This window comes from Saimiri boliviensis, chromosome 5 (genome assembly GCF_048565385.1).
Source record: "Saimiri boliviensis isolate mSaiBol1 chromosome 5, mSaiBol1.pri, whole genome shotgun sequence".
Taxonomy (NCBI): domain Eukaryota; kingdom Metazoa; phylum Chordata; class Mammalia; order Primates; family Cebidae; genus Saimiri; species Saimiri boliviensis.
Window position 1 is genome coordinate 24,925,424 of NC_133453.1, and position 25,226 is coordinate 24,950,649.

The following is a 25,226-nucleotide window of genomic DNA, read 5'->3' on the forward strand; positions in this document are numbered from 1 at the left end:
AGCCTAATCAACATGGTAAAACCCCTTCTCTACTAAAAAAAAAACAAACATAAAAATTAGCCAGGTGTAGTGGCTTGTGCTTGTAATCCTAGCTACTCGGGAGGCTGAGGCACAAGAATCACTTGAATCTGGGAGGCAGAGGTTGCAGTGAGCTGCGATTACGCCACTGCACTCCAGTCTAGGTGACAGAGTGAGACTCTGTCTCAAAAAAAAAAAAAAAAAAGAAAGAAAAAGAAGGAAGGAAGGAAGGAAGGAAGGAAGGAAGGAAAGCTGATGCCGAAGTTTATTTACATGGGAAATGCAAGTAACCTAGAGTAGTTAAAACATTTTTAGAAAAGAACAAAGAGTGTATCCGAGTACTCTATTTTTAAGCCCTTTTTCCTTCTGAGGCCCTTTGCATTAACTTTTTAGTTATGAAATAACCTTTACTCTCCTCCTTTCCACCAGATACTCCCTTGCATTGCTAGCTTGTCTAATTATGTTTGCTTAGAAGTTCCAGGGACAATCCAGGTACTTACAGAATGCTCCACCAAGTGATTACCTGAAGGTTGCAGATAAAGTAACAAGTGGTCAAGCCCAAGATGGTGCCAGCCCATTCAACAGATAGGGCAATAACTCAAGATTATCAGAACATGTCACCTAGGCTGGCATCAACTAGCAACCCCCCACCACCGGTGTGCACTCCAGACCCAAATTAACTATGAACAGGTCCCAGGAATTTTTGGGTGTGAGAGAAATGTTCTTTAAACTGAATTGTTCTTTAAATTGAAGAGCTGGGCAGGGCACAGTAGGTCACATCTATAATCCCAGCACTGTGGGAGGCCAACGCAGGTGGATCACTTTAGGTGAGGAGTTCAAGACCAGCCTAAACAACATGGTAAAACCCCTTCTCTACTAAAATAAATAAATAAATAAAAATTATAGGGCAATAACTCAAGATTATCAGAACATGTCACCTAGGCCAGCATCAACTAGCAACCCCCCACCACCGGTGTGCACTCCAGACCCAAATTAACTATGAACAGGTCCCAGGAATTTTTGGGTGTGAGAGAAATGTTCTTTAAACTGAATTGTGATAATTTTACAACTCTTAAAATTTACAAAAGTTCATCAAATTATACTTACCAGTATATTTTATAGAAAATTTTACTTCAATAAACCATTTAAAAAGTAGAATTAATAAGTACAATTTATCTAAGAGACTTGTAGTGATTTACCACAGACAAGAGAGAAACTAGATGTTTCTATCACAGAGTTAAGTATGAAAACTTAGACAGCATAACTTACCCTCAGTGCCCCAAGAAAACACTACTGGATTCCAAGGGCAAGGGAATTGTAAAGTAGTTCTTATTTGAGCAATGGCTCCTGACTTCAATGGCAATCAATTAAATACAGTTATTTTCCTGAGCGTTATGGTTGAACCTCATTATCACTGAGAGACATGAAGAGATAACTACAGATTTTCAGTAGTTTAATATGACAGAGGAAAATGAAAATGGCCCTTTAATTATAACTATTAACTGAAAATTTTTCTCCAACTATCCATAAGGAACCTCTAAAAACAAGTTAAATTTTCTATTTCCAAAGACATCGAAGCTGGTAATATTCTCCATCCCTGTTGAAACTGCTCTATAAAGGAATTAAATTTCCTTCCCTTTTCTGGCCAAAGAAGCAAGCACGACATTATTTTAGATTTTATGTAGACATGCATGGGATCTGACAGGCTAACTGTACCAAATTACACTTGCCACTTCTTTCTGTGTCAGCATATTTTTTGCCTTGGGCATGCAATTAGAAAGGGGAGGACCCAAACACTTTTATTACATTTAAGTGGAACTCCTAGCTGTTTCTTGGCTCCTCTTAACACATTTCAGTTGATTAGTGACTTTTTTTAAACAAAAGTCAAACATCCTTTCCTAAACATCTTAATTGGTTAAGAGCTTCTGCTGTTTCCCACCAGCAGTCACTTTAAGTCACTGATTACAAAGCATTTTGCACATCAGCACAATCTGAAATCAGTTTCCTTTTTCAACCATCTGGGCTTAAGGAGCAATTTTGAAGACAGCCCCATTCAAGGAGAACCAAGAGCAATACCCTGCATGACAACATCTACCATGGAAGGAACAACTGCAGAATTTGTAGGAGGTGGTAAGAACCAAATTGCCATGAGTAAGTACTTGAACTGCTCTCTGCCTCACAAATCATACTCTAGCATTTACTGCAAGGGTGAACTCCAACAGGAAGCTTGATGCCTTTTCTTCTAAGCACCCAAGAGTTCTGTGTTTCCATCAGAACCCATTGTGAGCACTTGCCTTGCTGCACTGATGGCCCAGGTCATCAATGCAAGCTTAAATGATATGGTTGGATTTGTGTCCCCACTCAAATCTCATGTGGAATTAGAGAAGCCTGGTGGGATGTGACTGAATCATGGGGGAGGACCTCCCCGTTGCTGTTCTTGTGACAGGGGGTTCTTTTCGTATCTGGTGGTTTAACAATGTGTGGCCCTCTCCGCTTCGTGCTCTCTCCTGCTCCACCATGGTAGGATGTGCTTGTTTCCCCTTCCACCAGGCTTCTAAGTTTCTGAAGGCCTCCCAATCATGCTTCCTGTTAAGTCTGCACAGCTGTGAGTAAATTAAACCTCTGTTCTTCATAAACTGCCCGGCCTCAGGTAATTCTTTATAGCAGTGTGGGAATGAACTAAAACAGAAGCTTAGTACCAGGAGTGGTTTAGTATAATAAATTCAGGCTTGAATGGACTCTGGGCTCATCTAGTTCTGATGCTGAGAAAGCCTTCATGAGTTCCACATTTTCAGCCAGATGGAAAATTATCCTTTCCATTTTTAATATAAAAAGAAAAATTACTCAGCAGATTTAAGGCAAGCAACTTTCCTATGTAGCATGAGAAAACAGGAACTGTCATCTATTTCATAAAGACCTTCTTTAAAGCTCTCAGGAAGAAATTCAGGTGCTCACTGAGAAATGTAAACTAAATATCCTGAGCTCTCCACTGACCAAATGGAACCCCTCTTGTCAAAGGATACCCCAGAAAACTTTAACTGAGTTTCTGGCAATGACATAACAAGGGGTCAGGTGCATCTGATTATACCCCACCCCCCACCTTTTTGCAGGTTAGACACAACCTTTCAGCATTAATGTTAAAGTGGATATCATAAGACTGAGAGAACAGACTCTGTAGTAATAAGGTACCAAATAATAAACAGGATCTAAGGCCATGCCAGGTGAGGGTTACGTTAGGAACCCCTACACTTAAAGAATAAACTATGTTCTAACTGCCACAGGTTTTTTTCTTTAGCAGCTAAACAAGCACTGGCCTTGGGATAAGCAATATTGTTTTTAAGATAATTTGAAGCTCTACCAGATACTGACTCAGTGAACTCTGGTTCTACCAGCCACAACTACAGCTTTGACTGGACAAGAGAGTGATTTCGTTAACTTTCTCCTGATAAGAAGACTACCAGACATGAACTGGCTCTAGTGAATTGTATGAAGATTGTACATTTGTGCGCCATGTCCTGAAAAGACCTCTCGATGTACAGTCTATTTGTAATATTTAAATGTCAAGTCTTCCCTACAAGGTGAACATGGATCTTATGTAACATGCATGTTTAAAACTCATACATCAGGACCACCTTCATGAATATTCATAAATCCTCCTGTAATCTGTTGAATATGTATGTTTAGCTAATATGGTCAGCGTAATGCCCCTACCCCAAACCCTCCTTCATGGTCCTGTCTCAGGGCTTTGACTACAGGCCACGTTTCCCAGCCTTTGAATAGACTGGGAATAGCCTTTCCCAGTCTTTCATCAAAAGTCCTATCAATAGGCACAAGGTTTCAGATACACGACCCTATAATGTTGTATTTAAAAAGCGTAGGAAAGGAAGGCATTAGGAATCAAAAGAAACAATATGGGCAAAAAAATCCAGTATTTGAAAGAGAGATGTTTGAATTCCTATGTCATCTTTGGGGAAAATGCATCTTCTTCAATTTTAGTTTATCCATCAGTAAAATAGGGGTAATATGTAACTTCTATGCTATCTAGGGTCTACTTCTCCTTTGCTATTTCCACCTTGAAGGATGTAACCCTTTACAAGAAATAAAGCTCTCTTTTTCTAAATTTATAGATCTTGTTTTTTTTTTTCCAGTTAACAGAACTTAACTACAGAAAACACACTTTCATTTTTATACTACCAGACATTTCTCTTTCTTTCTTTCTTTTTTTTTTTTTTTTTTTGAGATGGAATTTCGCTCGTTACCCAGGCTGGAGTGCAATGGCGCGATCTCGGCTCACCGCAACCTCCGCCTCCTGGGTTCAGGCAATTCTCCTGCCTCAGCCTTCTGAGTAGCTGGGATTACAGGCATGTGCCACCATGCCCAGCTAAGTTTTTGTGTTTTTAGTAGAGACGGGGTTTCACCATGTTGACCAGGATGGTCTTGATCTCTTGACCTCGTGATCCACCTGCCTCAGCCTTCCAAAGTGCTGGGATTATGGGCTTGAGCCACCGCGCCCGGCCCATTTCTCTTTCTTAAAGGATAGCCAGGCTACATTTTACAAGAGCTATATCCTGTAATTAGGGATATTCTGATACAAATGGACAGGAACTTAAAAGGATTACAGAAGATGGGTAAGAACAGATGAAAGCCTTTTAGGAAGAGTCGCTGAAAAATGAAAATTCTTAAAATGATTATGTGTGTGTAATGGTCTTTAGTTTCTATGTCATGTGTTTTTTATTTTTTATTTTCATCTTTATTTCAATGATTTCATTTAAATTATTTGGCTGCTGAGTTTCATTATATTAAAAGTAAACTTCAGAGTGGTGCTATGTCATCCAGTGAAATACACATAACCAGTAAAAAGGTTTAAGCTGCAAGAGGCCAAGAATTGGCTCACTGGAATTTGATCCAGAGTCTTCTGTGTATTTGCAATAATCTGTGAAAAGTCATCCTAACTACTCTGGGCCTCAGTCCACCCACATAGAAAAACAACACCGTAAAGGCCAATGGTGCATAATTACCACATGGGATAATAACACACCCTCTCAGCAGGTATTCTCTAGAATTCCAAACAGACTGATTTTTGTGTTACAATGAGACCACTTGTCTTGATAAATGAGGGATAAATTGCTATACCTCAGAACTATATCATCAAGTTCTGAAGTTTAACAATTTAAAATGAGTCAAAAAGAAAACCAGTGAAAAACAAGTGAGATATATAATAAAAATACGAAGTACAGACTAAACCTCTAGAATCCTTAATCATGAATTTTCTCATGACTACATAATATGTGTCAATGCTATTTTGGGAAAGGACTAAGAAAGTATGTCAAATTCTTTAGGGAAAAAAAGCCAAAATTCTATAGGGCTAAAGATGTTTAAAATTTTAGTGACTGTTTTTATTTAGTATCTTTCCTTTAAGATGCTCTAGGTATTTGAAAGAGCTTATTTTTCTTAAATTTATCAGCACTGTGCAGACAAGGGTTATCTTCTTATCTGGGTGGAGTAAAATTGATTAAAAAATTCATACCCAAGATTACATAAATCAGATTAATTAAAAAAATAACACACACACACACAAAAGAGAGATTTCTTCTAGATCCCAATTCTCAAAGGTTCACTGTTTAGGGCTTGACTCCTGGCAGAAAATCACATAATGTATGTAACTAGACAGCCATGCAAATGTGATAGTGCTATACCATACAAAAACAACACTGAAAAAAACTATTTGGCTTTGATGAATATCGTATTACTAATTGTACCATATTCTATCTAGTGCTGAAATTGCTTGGAAAGTGAATTTTAGAAAATATCCTTTAAAAATGAAAGGATGTTTTTGATACATGAGATTAAAGAAGGTGTGAAGAACAAAGGGAAAAGACTCTAGGATGAGATGTAATCCAAAGTGAAAGGGAAAAAAAAAATGAAATGTTCACCTTCTAATCCAACGGACAAGTACATATTACTGCTCTCTTGCACATAAGTTAAAGCTGTTTGGGGTCTCTACTGTTTTACTTAGGAGGTCTTCTTTTGACAGTTGTTGTTTTTTTTAAACCAGTTACGCTCATGTGAATTCAGTTTTTGTAGCATGGAGCTCTGATAACTTTGCCACTACACGCAAGCCTAATACAAAACCTACAATCTCAGTGGCAAAAACAAGGTCCTTGAAAGAGAGAATCATCTCATTATAAAGTTAAGTTACATTCCATCCTTTTATCTGTCCCCATATATCCATCCTTTCTGGTTAAGGCCCTCATAAAACCTGTTTTTGACACACCAGGAACATTCAAGCTATTTTACATAATCTCCCATACTCACTGGGAATTTATAAATTCAGACATAATCACACAGGAATTGTATGGAGGAAAGCAGTAATGTGGCTTTTCCTTCTCCAACCTGCTATCTTTTGACTATTTTAGCATTCTTCCTAAGCTGGGAAAGGGCAAGGAATTTGAAATCGCGGCATTCCTCCTTAGCAGCTCTGTTGACTACCTGGGTGGAAGATGTCCAAACAAGTGGATAAACTCAAAGTGAAGAGCCTCTGGCGACTCTCTGAAACCCAAAACTACAGATAACAAATCCCAGATGATGGCAATAATGCACTTATGAATAATGTATGCAGGGAAACAACGCTACTTACTTTCACAACTGATAGATGATTATTATACATAGAGTTGTGGTCAAAATGTTTTCTGAGCTGAGCTTGGTGGGTCACATCTGTAATTCCAGCACTTTGGGAGGCCAAGGCAGGTGGATCGCTTGAGCTCAGGAATTCAAGACCAGCCTGGGTAACATGGCGAAACCTCATCTCTACAAAAATCAGTCAAGTATAGGAGTGTGCACCTGTAGTTCCAGCTACTTGGGGTTGGGGATGCTGAGGTGGGAGAATCACTTGAGCTCAGGAAACTGAGTCTGCAGTGAACTGTGATCATGTTACTGCATTCCAGTCTGGGCAACAGAGTGAGACACTCTCTCAAAAAAAAAAAAAAAGAGAAAAAAAATTGTTTTCTATTTTAACACTGTGGTGACCGAATGGTGATGGGTAGATAGTATGGAAGAAAGGGACTTCGCCAACTTAGCAAGAAACTAAGAAAAGGGCAGCCAAAAAGAACACGCTTCCTGGGGTTGCCAGTAAGCTTAGAACAAGATACCTCCCTCACACTGAAAACCAGAAATGTGTAGCTGCCCACTATATATAAACTGCTGAGGTCGGGGAGAGAATCACAAGATTCTCAGTTTGACTATGCTACTATCAGGCCTGAGGAAGAAGTTAACTATGCCCATATTTTAGTTTATAATGATAGGTAAAACAGCCAAGTTCTACCTAAGGGTCAAACAATCTTACCAACTATCTATTGCTAATCACACTTTTGACAACTGAATTTTAAAAAATGAATTTACTGGAGTAAAGGAGAAGGGATTTCTGTCTCCCCACCCTAGACAGAAATCTCTCTAAAAGACCACTACTAGGGAAGAACTCTTTGGACCTGCAAGAGAAGTGAGTCTTGGCTTATAAAAGGATGCCCTAGTAGGAGAACAAACAAACAAGATGTCCAAAACAAAGAACAGGACATCAACAAGAGACAAGTCTTGAGCTGGGAAGAAAGGCAGAAGGGATAAATCAGAAGCCAAGTTAGAACCATGAGGAGAACGAGTTGGTAACAAGCAGTCCCATTTTCTGACTGCTCTCTGGAGAGTCTGGTTTTTTGACATCAACAGAAGGCTCTGATTTACCAAGTCTTAGTTAGACGGAGGTGAGAGGGACATCCTTTTTTGAAACACTGGCAACATGCTGGGTCTCAAAGTCACATTCAACACAAAAGGACAGTCTATTCATCAAAAGTCTTATCAACAGGCACAAGGTTTCAGGTACATGACCTGATAAATGTTGTTTTAAAAAGTGTAGGAAAGGAAGGCATTAGGAATCAAAAGAAACATTATGGCTAAGGAAAAAATCCAGTATTTGAAAGAGACATGTGTTTGAATTCCTATGTGATCTTTGGGGAGAATGCATCTCCTCCAGTTTTACAGCTTATCTACTAGTAAAATGGGGATAATACTTATTGTAACTTATATGCTATCTAGGGACCACTTGGCCTTGATATTTTCACAAGACTGCTTTGAATCCCCAATCCCATGGCCGGGGATAAGGTATATTTTCCTCAGATATGAGTAAATTTTCAGAAACTGACTCTCTCCTGGTCTCTTCAGACTGGCTTCCTGTGTGCTCAGGTACTTTCCCTGCTCTGCATGAAATAATGCCAGAGACCAAACTGACTTTTCATCGTTTCCCCAAATACTTAAACGTAGCATTTCCAGAGTTTTACTGACGCCCAGTAATTTGTGGTCATTAGTTTGGAACATTTTCGTAAAAGGCCGTGACCATGCATAAACTTACCCACTTTGTCTCCCTGCCTCTTCCTTTTTCTCCTCAGCCCCTCCTCTCTGAACTAGATCCAGTTTTTCTACTTCTACGATGCTGACTGAGGAGCTTCCCTTGCCTCCGGAGCCCCTGTACTGGCCAACCAAGTCTGGAGATAGAGACTCATTCTCTACCCTAGCACTTATCAAAGTTATTTCCCCAATAAAGCAATTCTCTCAGAAAATTCTGGCAAAAGCTGTTAAAGTGCTAACATTTTCTTCATTTCTTTTGCTATGCAGAGGAACTAAAATTACATAATAAAGTGCTAGCGCAATGCCTTGCACATAGTGGATATGAAACAATTAGTGGCTGCCACATAATGGTGATGACAGCTAGATTCAGTCCCTGAAAAGACCATGCCTAAACCAACCACAGAGTCGACCTTGGACTTGGACACAGACACAAATGGGGGACCTTGGACTTTCACTGGCTGAGGTAATTGACAATATACAATTGAAAGCTAGGAAAGTCTCAATTTTCCTCCAAAAACACAGTAGTCTTGATAGACAACAGAGTTCATTGACTTGACACAGTAGCATCTCTGCCCCTTTCCAAATACCCAGTAACAATATGCAGCTGAACAGACACAAGGTGTAATACTGTGAAAGTCCCTTGATCACTCCAACACATTAAAGAGATAACTTCTGAAGTACTGTTTCCACCAATCCTTCTAGAAAACTGTCACTGAGAATTTTAGATCTCCTTCTTCTATTTTCGTGAAGTTTTGTTTTGTGTTAAAACTGAAAGCTTTTCTCTTGTACGGCAACTCTTAGCAGGACAAAAAGTTCTTCCATCTCAAAAGACTGCAGACATCACTTAAATCAGGCGTCCCCAAACTTTTTACACAGGGGGCCAGTTCACTGTCCCTCAGACTGTTGGAGGGCTGCCACATACTGTGCTCCTCTCACTGACCACCAATGAAAGAGGTGCCCCTTCCTGAAGTGCGGAGGGGGGCCGGATAACTGGCCTCAGGGGGCTGCCTGACTTAAAGACTGCAGATTAGCAGCCTGCCAACAGGATTAACCTGGTAGACTGTAAGCTCTCTCTGAGGCTCAGCTGCTTATGCTTGCCTCTGGGCAACAGCACAGTAGACATGGAGATCTTGCCAGGATTCCTAGACTCCAAGGAGTAAGGCGTATTATTAGACCTACTGCAGGTAGTAGTGCTTCTAGGCATTTAAGCCTCATTTTTGGGCCAGGCATGGTGGCTCAAGCCTGTATTCCCAGCACTTTGGGAGGCCACGGTGGGCAATCACTTGAGGTCAGAAATTCAAGACCAGCCTGGCCAACATCACAAAACCCCATCTCTGCTAAAAATACAAAAATTATCCAGGTGCAGTGGCACGTGCCTGTAGTTCCAGCTACACAGGAGGCTGAGGCAAGAGAATGCTTGAACCCGGGTTGAAGGCTGCACTCCAGCCTGGGCAACAGAGCAAAACTGTCTCAAAAAAAAGAAAAAAAAAAAGTAATTTTTAGCCCGGCATGATGGCTTACACATGTAATCCCAGAGCTTTGGGAGGCCGAGGTGGGAGGATCACTTGAGGCCAGTTGTAGACCAGCCTGGGCAACAGAGTGAGACCCTGTCTTTACAAAAACTTTAAAAATTAGCCAGGCATGGCGACATACACACCTTTAAGTCCTGGCTACTCAGGAGGTGAGGAGGGAGGATTACTTGAGCCCAGATGTCCAAAGTTACAGTGAACAATGATCCTGCCACTGCACTCCAGCCTGGGTGACAGAGTGAGACCCTGAGTCTCTTTAAAAAAAAAAAAAAAAAAAAAAAAAGGGATTTCCCCCGCCCACAGCAAGATGTTGGAAGAGAAAGTTCTATACACACATGAACAAATATAAACACTCATATACACAGAAGTCAGTTCGAAGACAGGCCAGACCTGGAGCAGCAATAAATGTAATAGTTTATACATAAACCTGCGGATTAACAACTGCCAGTTGCCACCATTCAAAGGGTAAATTAACAGAAACCTGAATATAATCAAGTGAATGAATGTTAGTCCCAGACTCTCCATGCAGCGCTAGAAGCTATTTTTCTATTAGCCACAGCCTTAATGAGATTCTAGGTACTATCTGATAAAAGTGGCCATGTAGCCATTTTGAGTATTAAATTTAGGGGCAGCATCAAGGTCTTTCTAGGTCTACTATAAGTGGGCCCCAAACTCTTAGGAATGGAACAAGAATTATGTGTCTCTGAAAATAGGAAGATGTGGCCGGGTGTGGTGACTCATGCCCATAATCGCAGCATTTTGGGAGGCTGAGGTGGGCAGATCACCTGAGGTCAGGAGTTCAAGACCAGCCAGACCAGTAGAGATGGGTGAAACCCCATCTCTACTAAAAGTACAAAATTAGCCAGATGTGGTGGTGCATGCCCGTAATCCCAGCTACTTGGGAGGCTGAGGCAAGAGAGTTGCTTGAGCCCAGGAGGTGGAGGTTGCAGTGAACTGAGATGGTGCCACTGCACTCCAGCCTGGATAACAAGAGTGAAACTCTGTCTCCCAAATAAAAAAAAAAAAAGAAAGAAAATAGGAAGTGTGACATAAAAGTGTTTTACTCATAGTTCACTCACAAAATCTCAAAATACTTAAATGAAGTAGAACTAAAAGCTCCAAGGTTTTGGCCCAAAGGGTTTTTAAAAGGGAGACCTACAAATTAGTTCCTTTTTGGGAAAATTCGTGCTGAGTTCGTGAACTTCATGTGCTCATAATGTTGCCTCAGGGAGCTCCCTAAAAGGGACAACTACAAATCTGCCAGTAAAGAAAAATGCGAAAGTGTTACAACAAAAGGCTACAGTTCTTAATCTAGACTTTAAATCAGTTGTCTTAACTAAACAGCTTCTCTTAAAAGCAAAGCCAAGCACTCACCTTCCTCAAAGCTGGCTTTCTTCTGTTTCACTAGAACACGGAAGTTTTCAGCAGGATTCACACTTCCAACCTAGAAAATATCAACAGGTAATAAACTTACAGGTTACTTCTCTTTTTAGCAGCACCCCAGGCAATACAAGATGACTTAATGTAGTAAGTGTGCTCTTAGAAAATAAAACCAAAGACAAAGAGAAGGCCTTTTCTATTCACTTTCATTTCCAGGTCTCTGTGAAAGGTGGACAGATTCCACTAGTCAATTAGCTGCTCTCTATGCTTTCACTCACTTTGCTTTATGCAAGCTGATTTCTTTCTAGAGGGGTCAGAAACGTATTACAACTCAAGCCACCAGCCAGTACAGCTGGAGGGCTTTCTGTAGCACAGACTCCCTATATATCCTGTCACCCAACCAATTAGAAAGGAGAGGATTCTGTAGTGTGGGGTTGGTTCCGAATATATTTGCCCCACTAAGATGACATGAGAAATACAGATTAATACTCGATTCACTAAACTTCCCATTAGTGGAACTACTGCTGACCCTTTGGCACTAAAGTTTTGGTAGAATATACAAGCATACCCAAGCTAAGTATGTCCTTAGAAAGTAAAAACAGATTATGTACAAAGATGTACCGCAGTGCTGGGTGAGGAAGTTTGAAAGATGAAACTCTGCCATATTATATGGAACTTTCTGATTATACCTGCTTTTAATCTGCTGACCCCAAACCTAACCAGGCCTAAGAACCACTTAGCTCATAGGAAAGAAAACAACAGGGTTCCAAAATGCACTAAAGCTTCCAGTTTGCTCAGGTATAGGAAGCAGAAAAGCTCTCAGAACAAGATCATGACTTTTTCCTTTATTTTTCTATATAAAACATCTAAATGAAATCTGAATCATTTTTCACACATTCATTTTTTCTGAGAGAGTTTCTGTTTGAGGTAAGAATAAAGGCATACCCTTTATTCCCTGACTATCCTCCCTAATAAATGTTGCTAAAAAGTTTTGGGCCAATTTTTAAGATCTGTTGATTCACAATAATGCTGCTTAAAAGAAGGAACTACTTGGCTGGGTGTAGTGACTCAAGTCTGTAACCCCAGCGCTTTGGGAGGCTGAAGCTGGAGGATGGCTTGAGCCCAGGAGTAACATACTGAGACCCCCACCTCTACAAAACGTATCCCGGTATGGTGGCATGTGCCCGTAGTCCTAGCTATACAGGAGGCTGAGGCAGGAGGACCACTTGAGCCCAGCGTACTCCAGCCTAGGTGACAGCAACACCCTATCTCTAAAATAAAATAAAATATTCTTCCTCCTGGCTAAGCAAGATAGATTGATAGATACAAAGATAGATAAATAAAATAAGGTAGTATTTTCAAGTTCCAAAAAAACTTTTCCTTAAATAAAAATCTCAAGTATCAAAGGATACTTGGCTTGGGGAAATCCTAAACTTGTGAATCCTGTTCTAAAGTTGTGTGTTAGAAAATAGGAAAGTTACACTAACTTAAACTGTATGTACTTGAAGATTAGGACATATCACTAACCCCCACTTATCCTATCATTTTGACTAGTTGAAAAGCTGCAAAATGAAGCCAACAGTAAAATCTTAACACTGAGATGTTCCCTGTTCTATAGATCATAAAGAGCTATATATACCTTATGTCATATAGCGAATTCTGTAGGTAATTCATGACAATAATTACTTATAGGAAGAAGTATGGAATGGGTCTTTATGGCTTATACAGAGCAAGGACCAGAGAAAGTGATCATGATCTTACTGGAAGTGATAAGAACAGACTAACAAAAATCTATGCACTCTCCCTCAAGCCCCAACCTTCCCGCAAAGGAGGAAGCACACTGGGAAAGCTTTGCTTACAGAGGTGACACTGCCTTCAGCCAGGCTGGAGAGGCTGAAGTGGGCTCCCCCTTCCTCAGTCTTCAATTTTTTAGCGGTGGGTCCATCTTCATGGCTAGAAAAGAAAAGACATTTTCCCTTAAAATAAAACCAATAATGGGGCCGGGCGCGGTGGCTCAAGCCTGTAATCCCAGCACTTTGCGAGGCCGAGGCGGGTGGATCATGAGGTCGAGAGATCGAGACCATCCTGGTCAACATGGTGAAACCCCGTTTCTAATAAAAATACAAAAAACTAGCTGGGCGTGGTGGCGCATGTCTGTAATCCCAGCTGCTCAGGAGGCTGAGGCAGGAGAATTGCCTGAACCCAGGAGGCGGAGGTTGCGGTGAGCCGAGATCGCGCCATTGCACTCCAGCCTGGGTAACGAGCGAAACTCCATCTCAGAAAAGAAAAAAAAAAAAAAAAAAAAAAAAAACCAACAATACAAAACCAGAATTGCTGTCTGTTGTGAAAAGTTTAAACTTATTTTCCAAGCACCAAAAGAAGAAGAAGAAAAGAAAAACAACAGGTGCATGTAGTTGTTTTACAAACAAGCTGCCTCCCTTTCCCAACCACTGGGCTCCTAAGGGCCTAACTTGAAGCAGCCCTGGCTTTGCCTCACAGCAGAATGGGAATCAGAATTAAGCAATCACATCAAAAGATGAAATTGCAAACACAGGTAATGGAAATTTAACATATAAGAAATCCATCCACTCTAGAGATATTATTTTCTAGTTCTTGTCTCAGAATTGATAGCTATTAGCTTTCCATGTACACAGAAGACCTTTATGTCTAACAACCCATTTTCTCCATCATGTATGTTAGAGCTTTAAAAGCTCCTGTTTACAACTGTTAAAACTTACTAGATAATCCTTAATTATGCAAGAGCTTTCCCTCTTAGAGAAATCTTAAACTATTAAAAAAAAAACTTCCCCAAAAACTTTCAATTTTATTTTTTATAAACCTAATTCTGTTTTGTGCAATACGCTAACAGTCCAATGGCATCTGTGTGCTAAGAAAAAGTATATCAAGCATCTTGTCTCAAGTAACATGCTGGCTTTAACAGCCTGTCTTAAAGTCAGGAGGAGGTCAAGTTAATTGCAAAAGAGAAGGAAATCAAATCCAAAGACTCTGCCTGTAATCTCCCTTAAGCTGCTGAATATAAAGAAATGAAGATTTTCCTCCCAGAGAAATAAGCAATCTGGGGCAAAAGCAGCCATCAGAAATGGCTAACTGATAAGAGAAATTAGCAATCAAGATCTAGAATTTTTAAAAATTCATTTATTTTGACAACAAATTTGTATATATGTCATGTACAAACTATGCATTTATTGTGAAATGGCTAAATTAAGCTAATTATCACATGCATTACTTCATTTACTTATCATTTTTTATCGTGAAAACAGTTAAAATTTCTCAGGGTTTAAAGACTAGTATTTCTAAATGTGTTGGTTTTGTTGCTCAAAGCCCCAACCTTCAGACAATGAGGCTTGAAAGAGGTTATCTTAAAAATGAAGCAAAAGGCCGGGCACAATGGCTCATGCCTATAATCCCAGCACTTTGGGAGGCCGAGGCGGGCAGATCACCTGAGGTTGGGAGTTGGAGACCAGCCTGACCAACATGGAGAAACCCCATCTCTACTAAAAATACAAAATTAGCCAGGCATGGTGGGGCATGCCTGTAATCCCAGGTACTCAGGAGGTTGAGGCAGGAGAATCGCTTGAACCCAGGAGGCAAAAGCTGTGGTGAGCCGAGACGGTGCCAACTGCACTCCAGCCTGGGCCACAAGAGCGAAACTCTGTCTCAAAAAAAAAAAAAAAAAGAAAAAAAGAAAAAAAAAAATGAAGCAAAAATGAATTTTAAAAATAAAATGAAGCAAAGAAATATATGACATACATGGGCTTCCTCAATTTCTTTTCTTTTTTTTAAACTTTATTTTATTTTTTTGAGATGAAGTCTTGCCCTGTCATCAGGATAGAGTGCAGTGGCACAATCTTCGCTCACTGCAACCTCTGCCTCCCGGATTCAAGTGATTCTCCTGCCTCAGCCTCCAGAGTAGCTGGGACTACAGGCCCACGCCACCACGCCCAGCTAATTTTTATATTTTGAGTAGAAACGCAGTTTCGCTACATTGGGGAGGATGGTCTCGATCTCTTGACCTCGTGATCCACCCGCCTGGCCAGCTTCCTCAATTTCAGTAATGAGTTTTCTCTTACAGGCAGGTAAAAGAACTAAAGTAGCTGGGCGCGGTGGCTCACGCCTGTAATCCTAGCACTTTGGGAGGCCGAGGCGGGTGGATCACGAGGTCGAGAGATTAAGACCATCCTGGTCAACATGGTGAAACTCCGTCTCTACTAAAAATACAAAAAATTAGCTGGGCATGGTGGCGCGTGCCTGTAATCCCAGCTACCCAGGAGGCTGAGGCAGGAGAATTGCTTGAACTCAGGAGGCGAAGGTTGCGGTGAGCCGAGATTGCGCCATTGCACTCCAGCCTGGGTAACAAGAGCGAAACTCCGTCACACACACACACACACACATACACACACACAAGAACTAAAGTAATCATCACAGCCATATATCCATAAATTAAACTTTCACTACTTCGCATCTTTTGCATTCTCCACTAAACTTTTTCCCTTTGAGAGGGATAGAAGAGCTAAGCAGAAGACAGAAGGGTGGGAACTAGGAAATATTATAAGGGATAAGTCACCCAGAACTCTTTTCTTGCTAACAGAATAAAAAATAAAAGCAAAGCCTTCATGGCAAAAATGAAATACAAAAAGCAGAAATCCAAGGTAGAATAAAAGTCCATTAGAAGTTGGGTCTGTTTTAAAAAAAAGGTCACAGCCAGTCATTTCAATTAACCTTTGCTAGTTCTTCCCAAGAGACAAACCAACAATATAGAACTACTAAAGAGCTGGAGTCAAAAGACCTGGATTCTAGTCTCAATTTTGCCACTGATTAGTCCTGGAATGTTATACCTTCTTGATGGCATTCAGTATGTATTAATTTTTATCTATCTAGAGTTTAGAGTCTAGTAAGCTACTAACCTCTCTGAGCTTCAGTTTGCTCCTTAGGAAAACACTATAATGAAAAGCACCATCAGTACAGCAGCCATTCTCTTCCAAAAATACAGATTAGCTTACATAGTAGTATTAAGTATTACACGCAAAAGGCTAAGCTCTGTGGGAATATAAAATTGAATCACATGAAGAATTTCTTAAACCCTCCAAAACAACGTTCTAGGGAAGGAAGGGCAGAGGCAAATATATAATTCTCCAGCACCAGGCAAGTAAAAGCAGCTCCAGTTATACGTAGTAAATAGTAAAAGTTTAGTATGGTTAACATTCTCCAGGCCAAATCATTTAATAGCATTATTAGGAATTTTGCATAAATTCGTAATGTCTCTGTGAAGTGGGAAGGGGAATGACTCTCTTCCCTAAATTACCTATGAAGGCACTAAAAAAGTAGAAATTTATCCACACAAGATCACAGTAGACATAAATGTCAGCAGTTGCTGCATTTAAATGGTGAGACCATGGGTAATTTGTTCTTTCTCCTTTTCTTTTTCTTTCACAAATTAGTATAAATTTTGCATTTCACTTATTTAGCCTAATATTTATTGAATACATACTATCTGCCACTAAGCTAGAACCTAAACTCTCCAATATACAAAAATTAACACGCCATCAACACCTTCAGCCAAATTAAAAAGTTAAGTATATATACAGACAATTAACAAAATACTGTGATAGCCTATCTCTTTCAGAGAATAGAAAACAGTTGTATTGGGCTAAAGCATAAGGTGCAAGCTGGGAAGGAGAGAAAGCTAGAAAACACATTAAGTAGGAGCATTAAAAAACATGAGGAAAGAAAATGGTTTTCTCTAGGCAGTGCACGTGCCATCTGTTCTCAAGTCTGGTGGCTTCATCGCCGGGCACACTGCTCTTGGCTGATCTCTGCCGAACTGTGGGAACGGCTGCCTGGGCAGGATCCTTTACAACCCCTTCTCTGCTCCTCCATTGTCACAGGAAGTAAATCTCTCTCGAAACTCTCTGGCCTGCTCCCAGAAAGGCAAGAAGATATTCAAGAGCCCTTCCATTTTCCCTCCAGTGGGCACCAAGCCCAGCATTTGTAGCACCCACTGTTGGCAGTGTGGCCAGGTGTTTGTTACCTTGAAAAATGGCTACTGGACGGGAACATGTGGTTGCTCTCATGAACATGGACTGTTTTTTGTTTTTTATTTTTTTTATTCAAGTGGAACAGCAGCAAAACCCTCATTTGAGGAATAAACCTTGTGCAGCTGCACAGTACAAATCATGGAAGCATGGTGGAATAATTGCACTGAGTTATGAAGCTCATGTATTTGGGGTCACTACATACAGGCAGATGATGCTAAGAAGTTATGTCCAGGTCTTCTACTGGCACGAGTTCATGAGTCCCGTGGGAAAGCTAACCTGGTCAAGTACCGGGAAGCCGGTGTTGAAGTAATGGAGGTAATGTCTTACTTTGCTGTGATGAACGTGCCAGCATCGATGAGGCTTATGTAGATCTGACCAGTGCTGTCCAAGAGAGACTACAAAAGCTACAAGGTCCACCGATCTCAGCAGACTTGTTGCCGAGCACTTACATTGAACGGTGGCCCCAAGGCCCCACAACAGCAGAGGAGACTGTTCAGAAAAGGTAGCTTCAGGGCCGGGCGTGGTGGCTCATGCCTGTAATCCAAGCACTTTGGAGGCCAAGGCGGGCGGATCACCTGAGGTTGGGAGTTCAAGACCAGCCTGACCTACATGGTAAAACCCCATCTTTAAAAAAAAAAAAAAAAAAAAAAAAGTAGCTCCATGGCATCATATTCCTTCTGCTTCCTGACTTTGGAACCTGCTTTGCTTGGTTATGCTGATTCTCCTTGGAATAACTGAAAGGAAACTTATACTACAGCCTGAATCAATCAAAAGGACTCGCGTGGAAAGATATACTAATTTTCTTATCTTTCCAGGAACATGGATGTTGAAAAGCTGTGGAATGTGTATGAAAGTAAATTTTTCTTTAGATATAACTAGGGCAGGTTAGTGTTATCAACAGAAGGCAGAAGGTTGACTGAGCACTTTGTCATTGGTAGCTTAATTGCTATCATTGTAACTTACTGTCTTGGCTTCTATAAGAAGGGTGAGCTTTTTAAAGGGGGACCTCAGGTATAGGGAGTTCAGTCATTCAAAATTCCTAATCACTTCTTAGCATATTATCACATATGGGCTGCACGAGGCCCTTCTCATTGTATTTTACTACTTTTCCCCTTCATAGTGATTTTCCCACTCCCTCTGAACCCCACTTACCCTCTTGTACCCACCGATATAGCTATCTTAGATGTGTATATCTTCATAAGTTACACAGTACTGCTTTGTGTATGTGCTTTTAATTACAAGGTGATTTTTGTACTATTATGGATCTCATTCTTTTCTTAATTTTCCTTCAATGGTGACCGTAGAGATCTGTCCATGTGGCTGTATTGATGGTCATGTAATTGATGGCTTTGATGGCTGTTACTTGCAGTATAATCCATGATATAGATCCACCATGTTTAGAGACCATTTTCCCTAGTGACGAGTTCAGTGGTTGAGTCTACTATTGTACTGTAACAGTTTACATTCACCCTTAGCAGGACACAGAAGTTCCTGTTTCTCCCATATTCTCACCTCAACTGGTATCACCTAATGTTTAAAAATATTTGCCAGTATGTTTTTCTGTTTTGCTTTGATTTACATTTATCTGATTATTAATTGAGATTGAAGACCTCTTCATACATTTATAAGCCAGCCGAGTTTCTGCTTTGATGCTTTGCTTATTCATAATCTTTGCCCATTTGTCCATGGAATAATTGAAAAATTATTTTTTAGGCCGGGCGCGGTGGCTCAAGCCTGTAATCCCAGCACTTTGGGAGGCCGAGGCGGGTGGATCACGAGGTCGAGAGATCGAGACCATCCTGGTCAACATGGTGAAACCCCGTCTCTACTAAAAATACAAAAAATTAGCTGGGTGTGGTGGCGCGTGCCTGTAATCCCAGCTACTCAGGAGGCTGAGGCAGGAGAATTGCCTGAACCCAGGAGGTGGAGGTTGCGGTGAGCCGAGATCGCGCCATTGCACTCCAGCCTGGGTAACAAGAGCGAAAACTCTGTCTCAAAAAAAAAAAAAAAAAAAAAAAAAGAAAAAAAAAAAAAGAAAAATTATTTTTTGATTTGCAAGAGTTCCTTGTATATCCTGTATATCCTAATTATTAGTTCCTTGTTTTTTTTTTTTTTTTTTTTTTTGAGATGGGAGTCCCACTGTGTTGCCCAGGCTGGAGTGCAGTGGCTATTCACAGGTGTACTCATGGCTCATTGTAGCACTGAACCCTGGGCTCAAACAAACCTCCTGCCTCAGCCTCCAGAGTAGCTGGGACTACAGGTGTGTGGTATCATGCCCAGCTAATTTTTATATTTTTTGTAGAGACACAGTCTCACTATGTTGCCCAGGCTTTTATATATTTTTTTTATTTTCTACTTGGTTGTTGATGTGTTATAAAATGATAAATGGTTTTTAAAAATAAGTTCATTTTTATTTTTTTTTAAAAAAGGAAATGGTTTTCTCTAGATAGTTGGATTATGAATAAATGCCTCTTTTCTTTCTGCTGATCTGGATTTCTTCATTTGTGTAAAAGAGTTTGACCTTATGCTGAGGATAATGGGAGGCCATTAAAGCAAAGGCTTTTAAATCAGGGTCCAAAGATGACATCAAGGAATCTATGAACTACCTGAAATTATATCCTAAGTTCAAAACTTAGTATGTTAGAGTATTTTTCTGGGAAGAGCGTTCGTAGTTTTTGTATCAAGTGAGGCCAATGCACTCTCTGTCTCTCACAACGCAATTAAGAATCATTACTTTTAAGAATTTTAAGCAAGAGAGTGATGCGATCAGATTTGTTTTTTAAAAAGTCACTCAGGTAGCAGCATGGATTAGAAAGGGGTAAGACAAAGATTAGGGAAATTAGTAAAGAGGTGATCTCAGTGAGGCAGGCTAAAGTGAGAAGGCCTACATAAAAGTGGTGGCAGTGGGCAATGCTATTAAGAGCTAACACTTCTTCTTAATGCTTACCATGTGCTAGTCACAATGTTAAGCAACAGCCCTATCAGTTAGCTATTAACAGCATCCTTTTACGAATGAGCAAACCAAGCCTCAAGAGTTTGAGCCCTTGTCTAAAACATGCAGTAAGGGGAAAGAACTAATCCTGTACTCATCCTTTCTCCCATCCAACCTTCCGGAAGGCAGGCATTTGTTATTGCCACTTGACACTGAGCAACTTGCCAATTTCAACTGCTTTTAAGGGGAAACGCTTGAGTTTAGCTCCAAATTTGACCACAAAATCGATGCTATTAGCCACGAGACTAACCTTAAGTGAAAGGGTTAGATTTGAAGTAAATGTAATACAACTTGGTAAACCAATTAGACATAGAAGGTAAAAAAAAAAAAAGGAAGACTCCCAAGAAATCAGGTGTCATTCACTGAAGTAGAGTAATAGCATGAAGCGGAGTTGGAAAGGAGCAGGAAGAAGAAAAGAGAAAATAGTGATTTTTGGCATACTGAACTTAAGGGACCTATAGGCACCTTAGCTATCTAGTGGATGGGATAGAAATCTGAGCTGAAGATACGATATTTAGTGGTTTTTGAAGCTCTGTATGTGAAATAAAAAAGAGGTCTTGGGATACGCATTGCTAAGGCAAAATGACATTATAGTTCGAAGTACAACCTCTGGAGTCAGACTGCCTGCACTTAAATCCTTACTCCAACACTTACCAACTATGATATTGGGCAAGTTTCTCATCTTCTCTAATCCCGAGTCTCCTGAGCTGTAAGTAGGGGGTCAATAAAAGAATCTACTTCATAGGATGGCAAAGTGGGTCTAAACAGATAATGCGTGTAAAAGACTTAGCATCATGTAAAGCACTGAATATCTTGTCTTGAAGTGTGATTATAATTTCAGGTAGTTCACAGATTCCTTGATGCCATCTTTGGACCCTGATTAAAAACCCTTGCTTTAATGGCCTCCCATTATCTTAAGCATAAGTTCAATAAATACTTTCCTGAGGACAAATCCTACAGAACATCAACACAGGAATACACAAAAGCAGTCCCCAGACAAATCTGAGAAGGAGTTGTCAAAGACTGGAAAAAATCTAGAGAAGCCATAGTTAAGACGATATATGTTCCAAAAAAGTAGGAATAATTGACCATGTCAACTGCTACAGAGATGTCAAGAGAGCAAAAAGACTGCAAAGCTGAAGTGAATTTAGCAGTTGGTGTCTTTTGAAAGATGAGTTTCAGGGATGTCGTGGGGGCAGAAGCTGGTGAGAATGAGAGCTATGAAAGGCTGCAGTGCACACTATTATTCCAGGAGCGTAGCTTCTGGAAGAAAAGATAATAATTAGATTAGTAATTAGTAACAGGTTACTAATTAGAGGAAAGAAGCTGGGGGATTATTTTATTTTTTTATTTTGTGTTAAAGAAATTTAACATGAGGGAAGAAAGGAGCTAGTCATAGAGATAAAGAAGCTAAAAATACAGAGAGAGAGAAGTTATTAGTGGCCTAAAGTACCAAATGAGGCAGAAAAAGGGATCCATCCTGGGGTACAAAATAAGACTCTATCCTGACAAAATATAAAAAAGTTGGCCAGGTGTGAGCTACTCAGGAGGCTACTGAGGATCCTCAAGTTGGGAGATGACTTGAGCCCAGGAGGTCAAAGCTGCAGTGAGCTGTGATTCTGCCACTTAACTCCAGCCTGGGTGACAGAGAGAGATCGTCTCAAAAACTAAAATTAAAAAAAGAAGAAAAAAGGATCCAGGGCACAGGTAAAGGAATTTACTTTAGGCAGGATGAGATACTCTATTTCACTGAGACAAGAAATAAGGAAGGTAAATGCAAAAACAGTTATGTTTTTAGATAAGATGGGCCAGAAAACTGAGGAGTTCCCACCTGATATGGTTAGGCTTTGTGTCTCCACCCAAATTTTTTTCTTCTTTTTTTTTTTAATACAGTCTCACTCTGTTGCCTAGGCTGAAGTGCAGGGGTGTGATCTCAGCTCACTGCAACCCTCCGCCTCCTGGGTTCAAGCAATTTTTGTCCCTTAGCCTCCAGGGCAGCTGGATTACAGGTTTGCGCCACCACAGCAAGCTAATTTTTTATTTGTGTGTGTGTGGAGATGGGGGTTTCGCCATGTTGGCCAGGCTGCTCTGGAACTCCTAACCTCAAGCGATCCATCTGCCTCCGCCTCCCAAAGAAGCCCAGCTCAAATCTCATTTTGAATTGTAATCTCCAGGTGTTTAGGGAGAGACCTAGTGGGAAGTGACTGGCTTATGGGGAGCGGTTCCCCCATGCTGTTCCTGTAATAGTGAGTGAATTCTCAGATCTGATGGTTTTATAAAAGGTAGTTTCTTCTGTGCTAATACACACTTGCTCTCACCTGCTGACACATAAGACAGGTCTTTGCTTTTCCTTCGCCTTCTGCCATTACTGTAAGTTTCCTGAGGCCTCCTCAGCCATGTGGAACTGCAAGTCAATCAAACCTCTTTCCTTTATAAATTACCCAGTCTTGGGTATTTCTTTATAGCAGTGTGAGAACAGACTACTGTCACTGTCACTGCTAACATGCCAGGCACACGATTAGGATTTTTAAAATCATTTACTCCAAACACTGTGTTTTTACTATTTGCTAGGCACTTTGCTGGGTCTTGGGGATACAACAGTGAACAGCACACACTGCTCGATTAACCCCCATGACAACTCTATGAGACAGAAATTCCCATAATCCCTATTTTACTCATGAGGAAACTGAAGCTTTGAAAGGGTAAGTAACCTATGCCTAAGGCCACACTGCAGAGCAAGGGGCACTGACTCATACTGGCCTACTCTGGAGTCTGAAGTCTTAACCATTAACCAAGTGAGGATGTCTGCTGAGGGTACACGAGGAGAAGTCTCAGTGGACCTGAAAAGAGCAGAAGGCCTTAGAACACCTGCATAGAGATAAATAGAAATCAAGGTCACGTATACATCAGCTGCACAAGCAGGATTAGACCTGAGATGTCCACATTCTCATGCGAGTTCTCTGCCCAAGAGATGACATTTGCATTTCAAGGGCGTAAAGCAACATTAAGAGAGGCAATCCTTTTATATGACAAGGGTAATATTTAGTAGATTTTGGGACTACAGTGTCAAATGGTGGTCTTATCCTTTTAAAATGAAGAAATCACTTCTAACACTAAGTATTCAACAGGTCCAAGACAAACATCAGATCTTCTCAAAGGTTCAATGTTTTTATAGATAACATTATTATTGCTTTAGGTTTTGACTACTGCCTTCCCTTCAAATACATTCATGGACCACAAAACGATGTTTTGGTCAAGGAAGAACAACACATACAACAGTGGTCTAATAAGATTATAAGGAAAACTGAAAAATTCCTATTGCCTTGTGGCATCACAGCTGCCATGACATCATAGTGTAAGACATTACCTTTTCTTCCTTTCTTTTTTTTCTTTTTTAATTGAGACGGAGTCTTGTTCTGTCGCCCAGGCTGGAGTACAGTGGCATGATCTTGGTTCACTGCAACCTCTGCCTCCCAGGTTCAAGCAATTCTCCTGCCTTAGCCTCCTGAGTAGCTGAGACTATAGGCACACGTCACCACGCCGGCTCATTTTTGTATTTTTAGTAAAGATGCAGTTTCTCTACTAAAAATGTTAGCCAGACCGTCGAACTCCTGACCTCAGGTGATGTGCCCAGCTCGGCCTCCCTAGGCATCTATTGTTAGATATGTTTATATATACGGATACCTCTTTGTTACAGCTGCCTACAGTATTCAACATAGTAACATGCTGCACAGGTTTGTACCTTGGGGGCAATAGGCCACACCATATAGCCTAGGTATGTAGCAGACTCTACCACGTAGGTTTGTGTAAGTACACTCCATGACATTCGCACAATGAAATGACCTAACCATGCAGCCTAGGTGTGTAGTAGACTATCATGTGGGTCTGTGTAAGTATACTCCATAATACTGGCACAATGAAGTCACCTAACGACATGGTTCTCGGAATGTATCCCTATCCTTAAGTGAAGGATAACAGTTGCTCAAAGTGCTTAAATATCTGTGATTTCATTAATATCTCTTGAGATTTTTTTTTTAGATGAAGAAAATCTCATAAAGGTAAAATTATTTCACCAAAATCATACTAAGTGAAAGAGCTGGAATGATTCCCAGCTCTTAAGATGACTAAACTTCCTAAACAGACATGTGTCCACTCCTGACCTTAGCTCCTCTCTCCTCCACTGGAAATATGTACCGTGGATCCAGAGATGATGAATATATACAAAAACACTCTGAATTGTTGGCAATTTTTTCTTTCCTTGGGGAAGCTACCTCTAGAACTGACTGGAGCTTTATCATAAAAATTGAGGGTTTTTAGAACCTTGTAGAAGAGACTGAATCATTCTTCCTGAATATAGGAGGTATTCAATAAATATTTGCTAAATGAATCATTTCTGCAATTCTTAAAAACTAAGCTTTCTCAGAAGAGTAGAGAATAGGAGGATGAGCAACTGTGTGTGTGAGATACCTCTCAGGCCTCTGAAAGATTTACTTAGCTATGCCGCAAACCATTATGGGAGCAAAGAACTAGAAGTTCAGCACACCTGAGCTTCCAGAAGAGTGACTAGCAGGACCAGAGCCAAAAATGTAATCATAGCTGGGATCAAATGACAGAACAGCATCCTTCTGGGTCGGTGTGCCTTTTTAACCAGCTAATTTACATTTTAATCAAAGGTAAGAGGAGAAATGGTCCATTTCTTTCCCACAACAGCAGAAGGTAATCAAGATCATGGACTAGAGCTTTAACACACAGAGAGAGACAGCCCTGTGACTGCAGTGAGGCTAGAGAAAGGTGTCAGGGAAAGAAAAGGCCACAGACTTTTACTGAACTGTTTTAAAATATTAATCTAGAAGGTAGATA

At 40.5% G+C, this 25,226-nt stretch overlaps 1 protein-coding gene across 1 annotated transcript in view; it reads right to left on the bottom strand.

The window, feature by feature from the left end:
• The window catches only part of XRCC5 (X-ray repair cross complementing 5), a 100,494-nt gene that overhangs the window by 33,400 nt on the left and 41,868 nt on the right, over positions 1–25,226 (bottom strand). Inside the window, exons 15-16 of the mRNA XM_010336352.3 lie at positions 13,178–13,271; positions 11,313–11,382 (exon numbers count right to left, since the gene is read on the bottom strand). Of these exons, the coding sequence (XP_010334654.1) occupies positions 11,313–11,382; positions 13,178–13,271 (164 nt within the window). The remainder of the gene's footprint in view (positions 1–11,312; positions 11,383–13,177; positions 13,272–25,226) is intronic.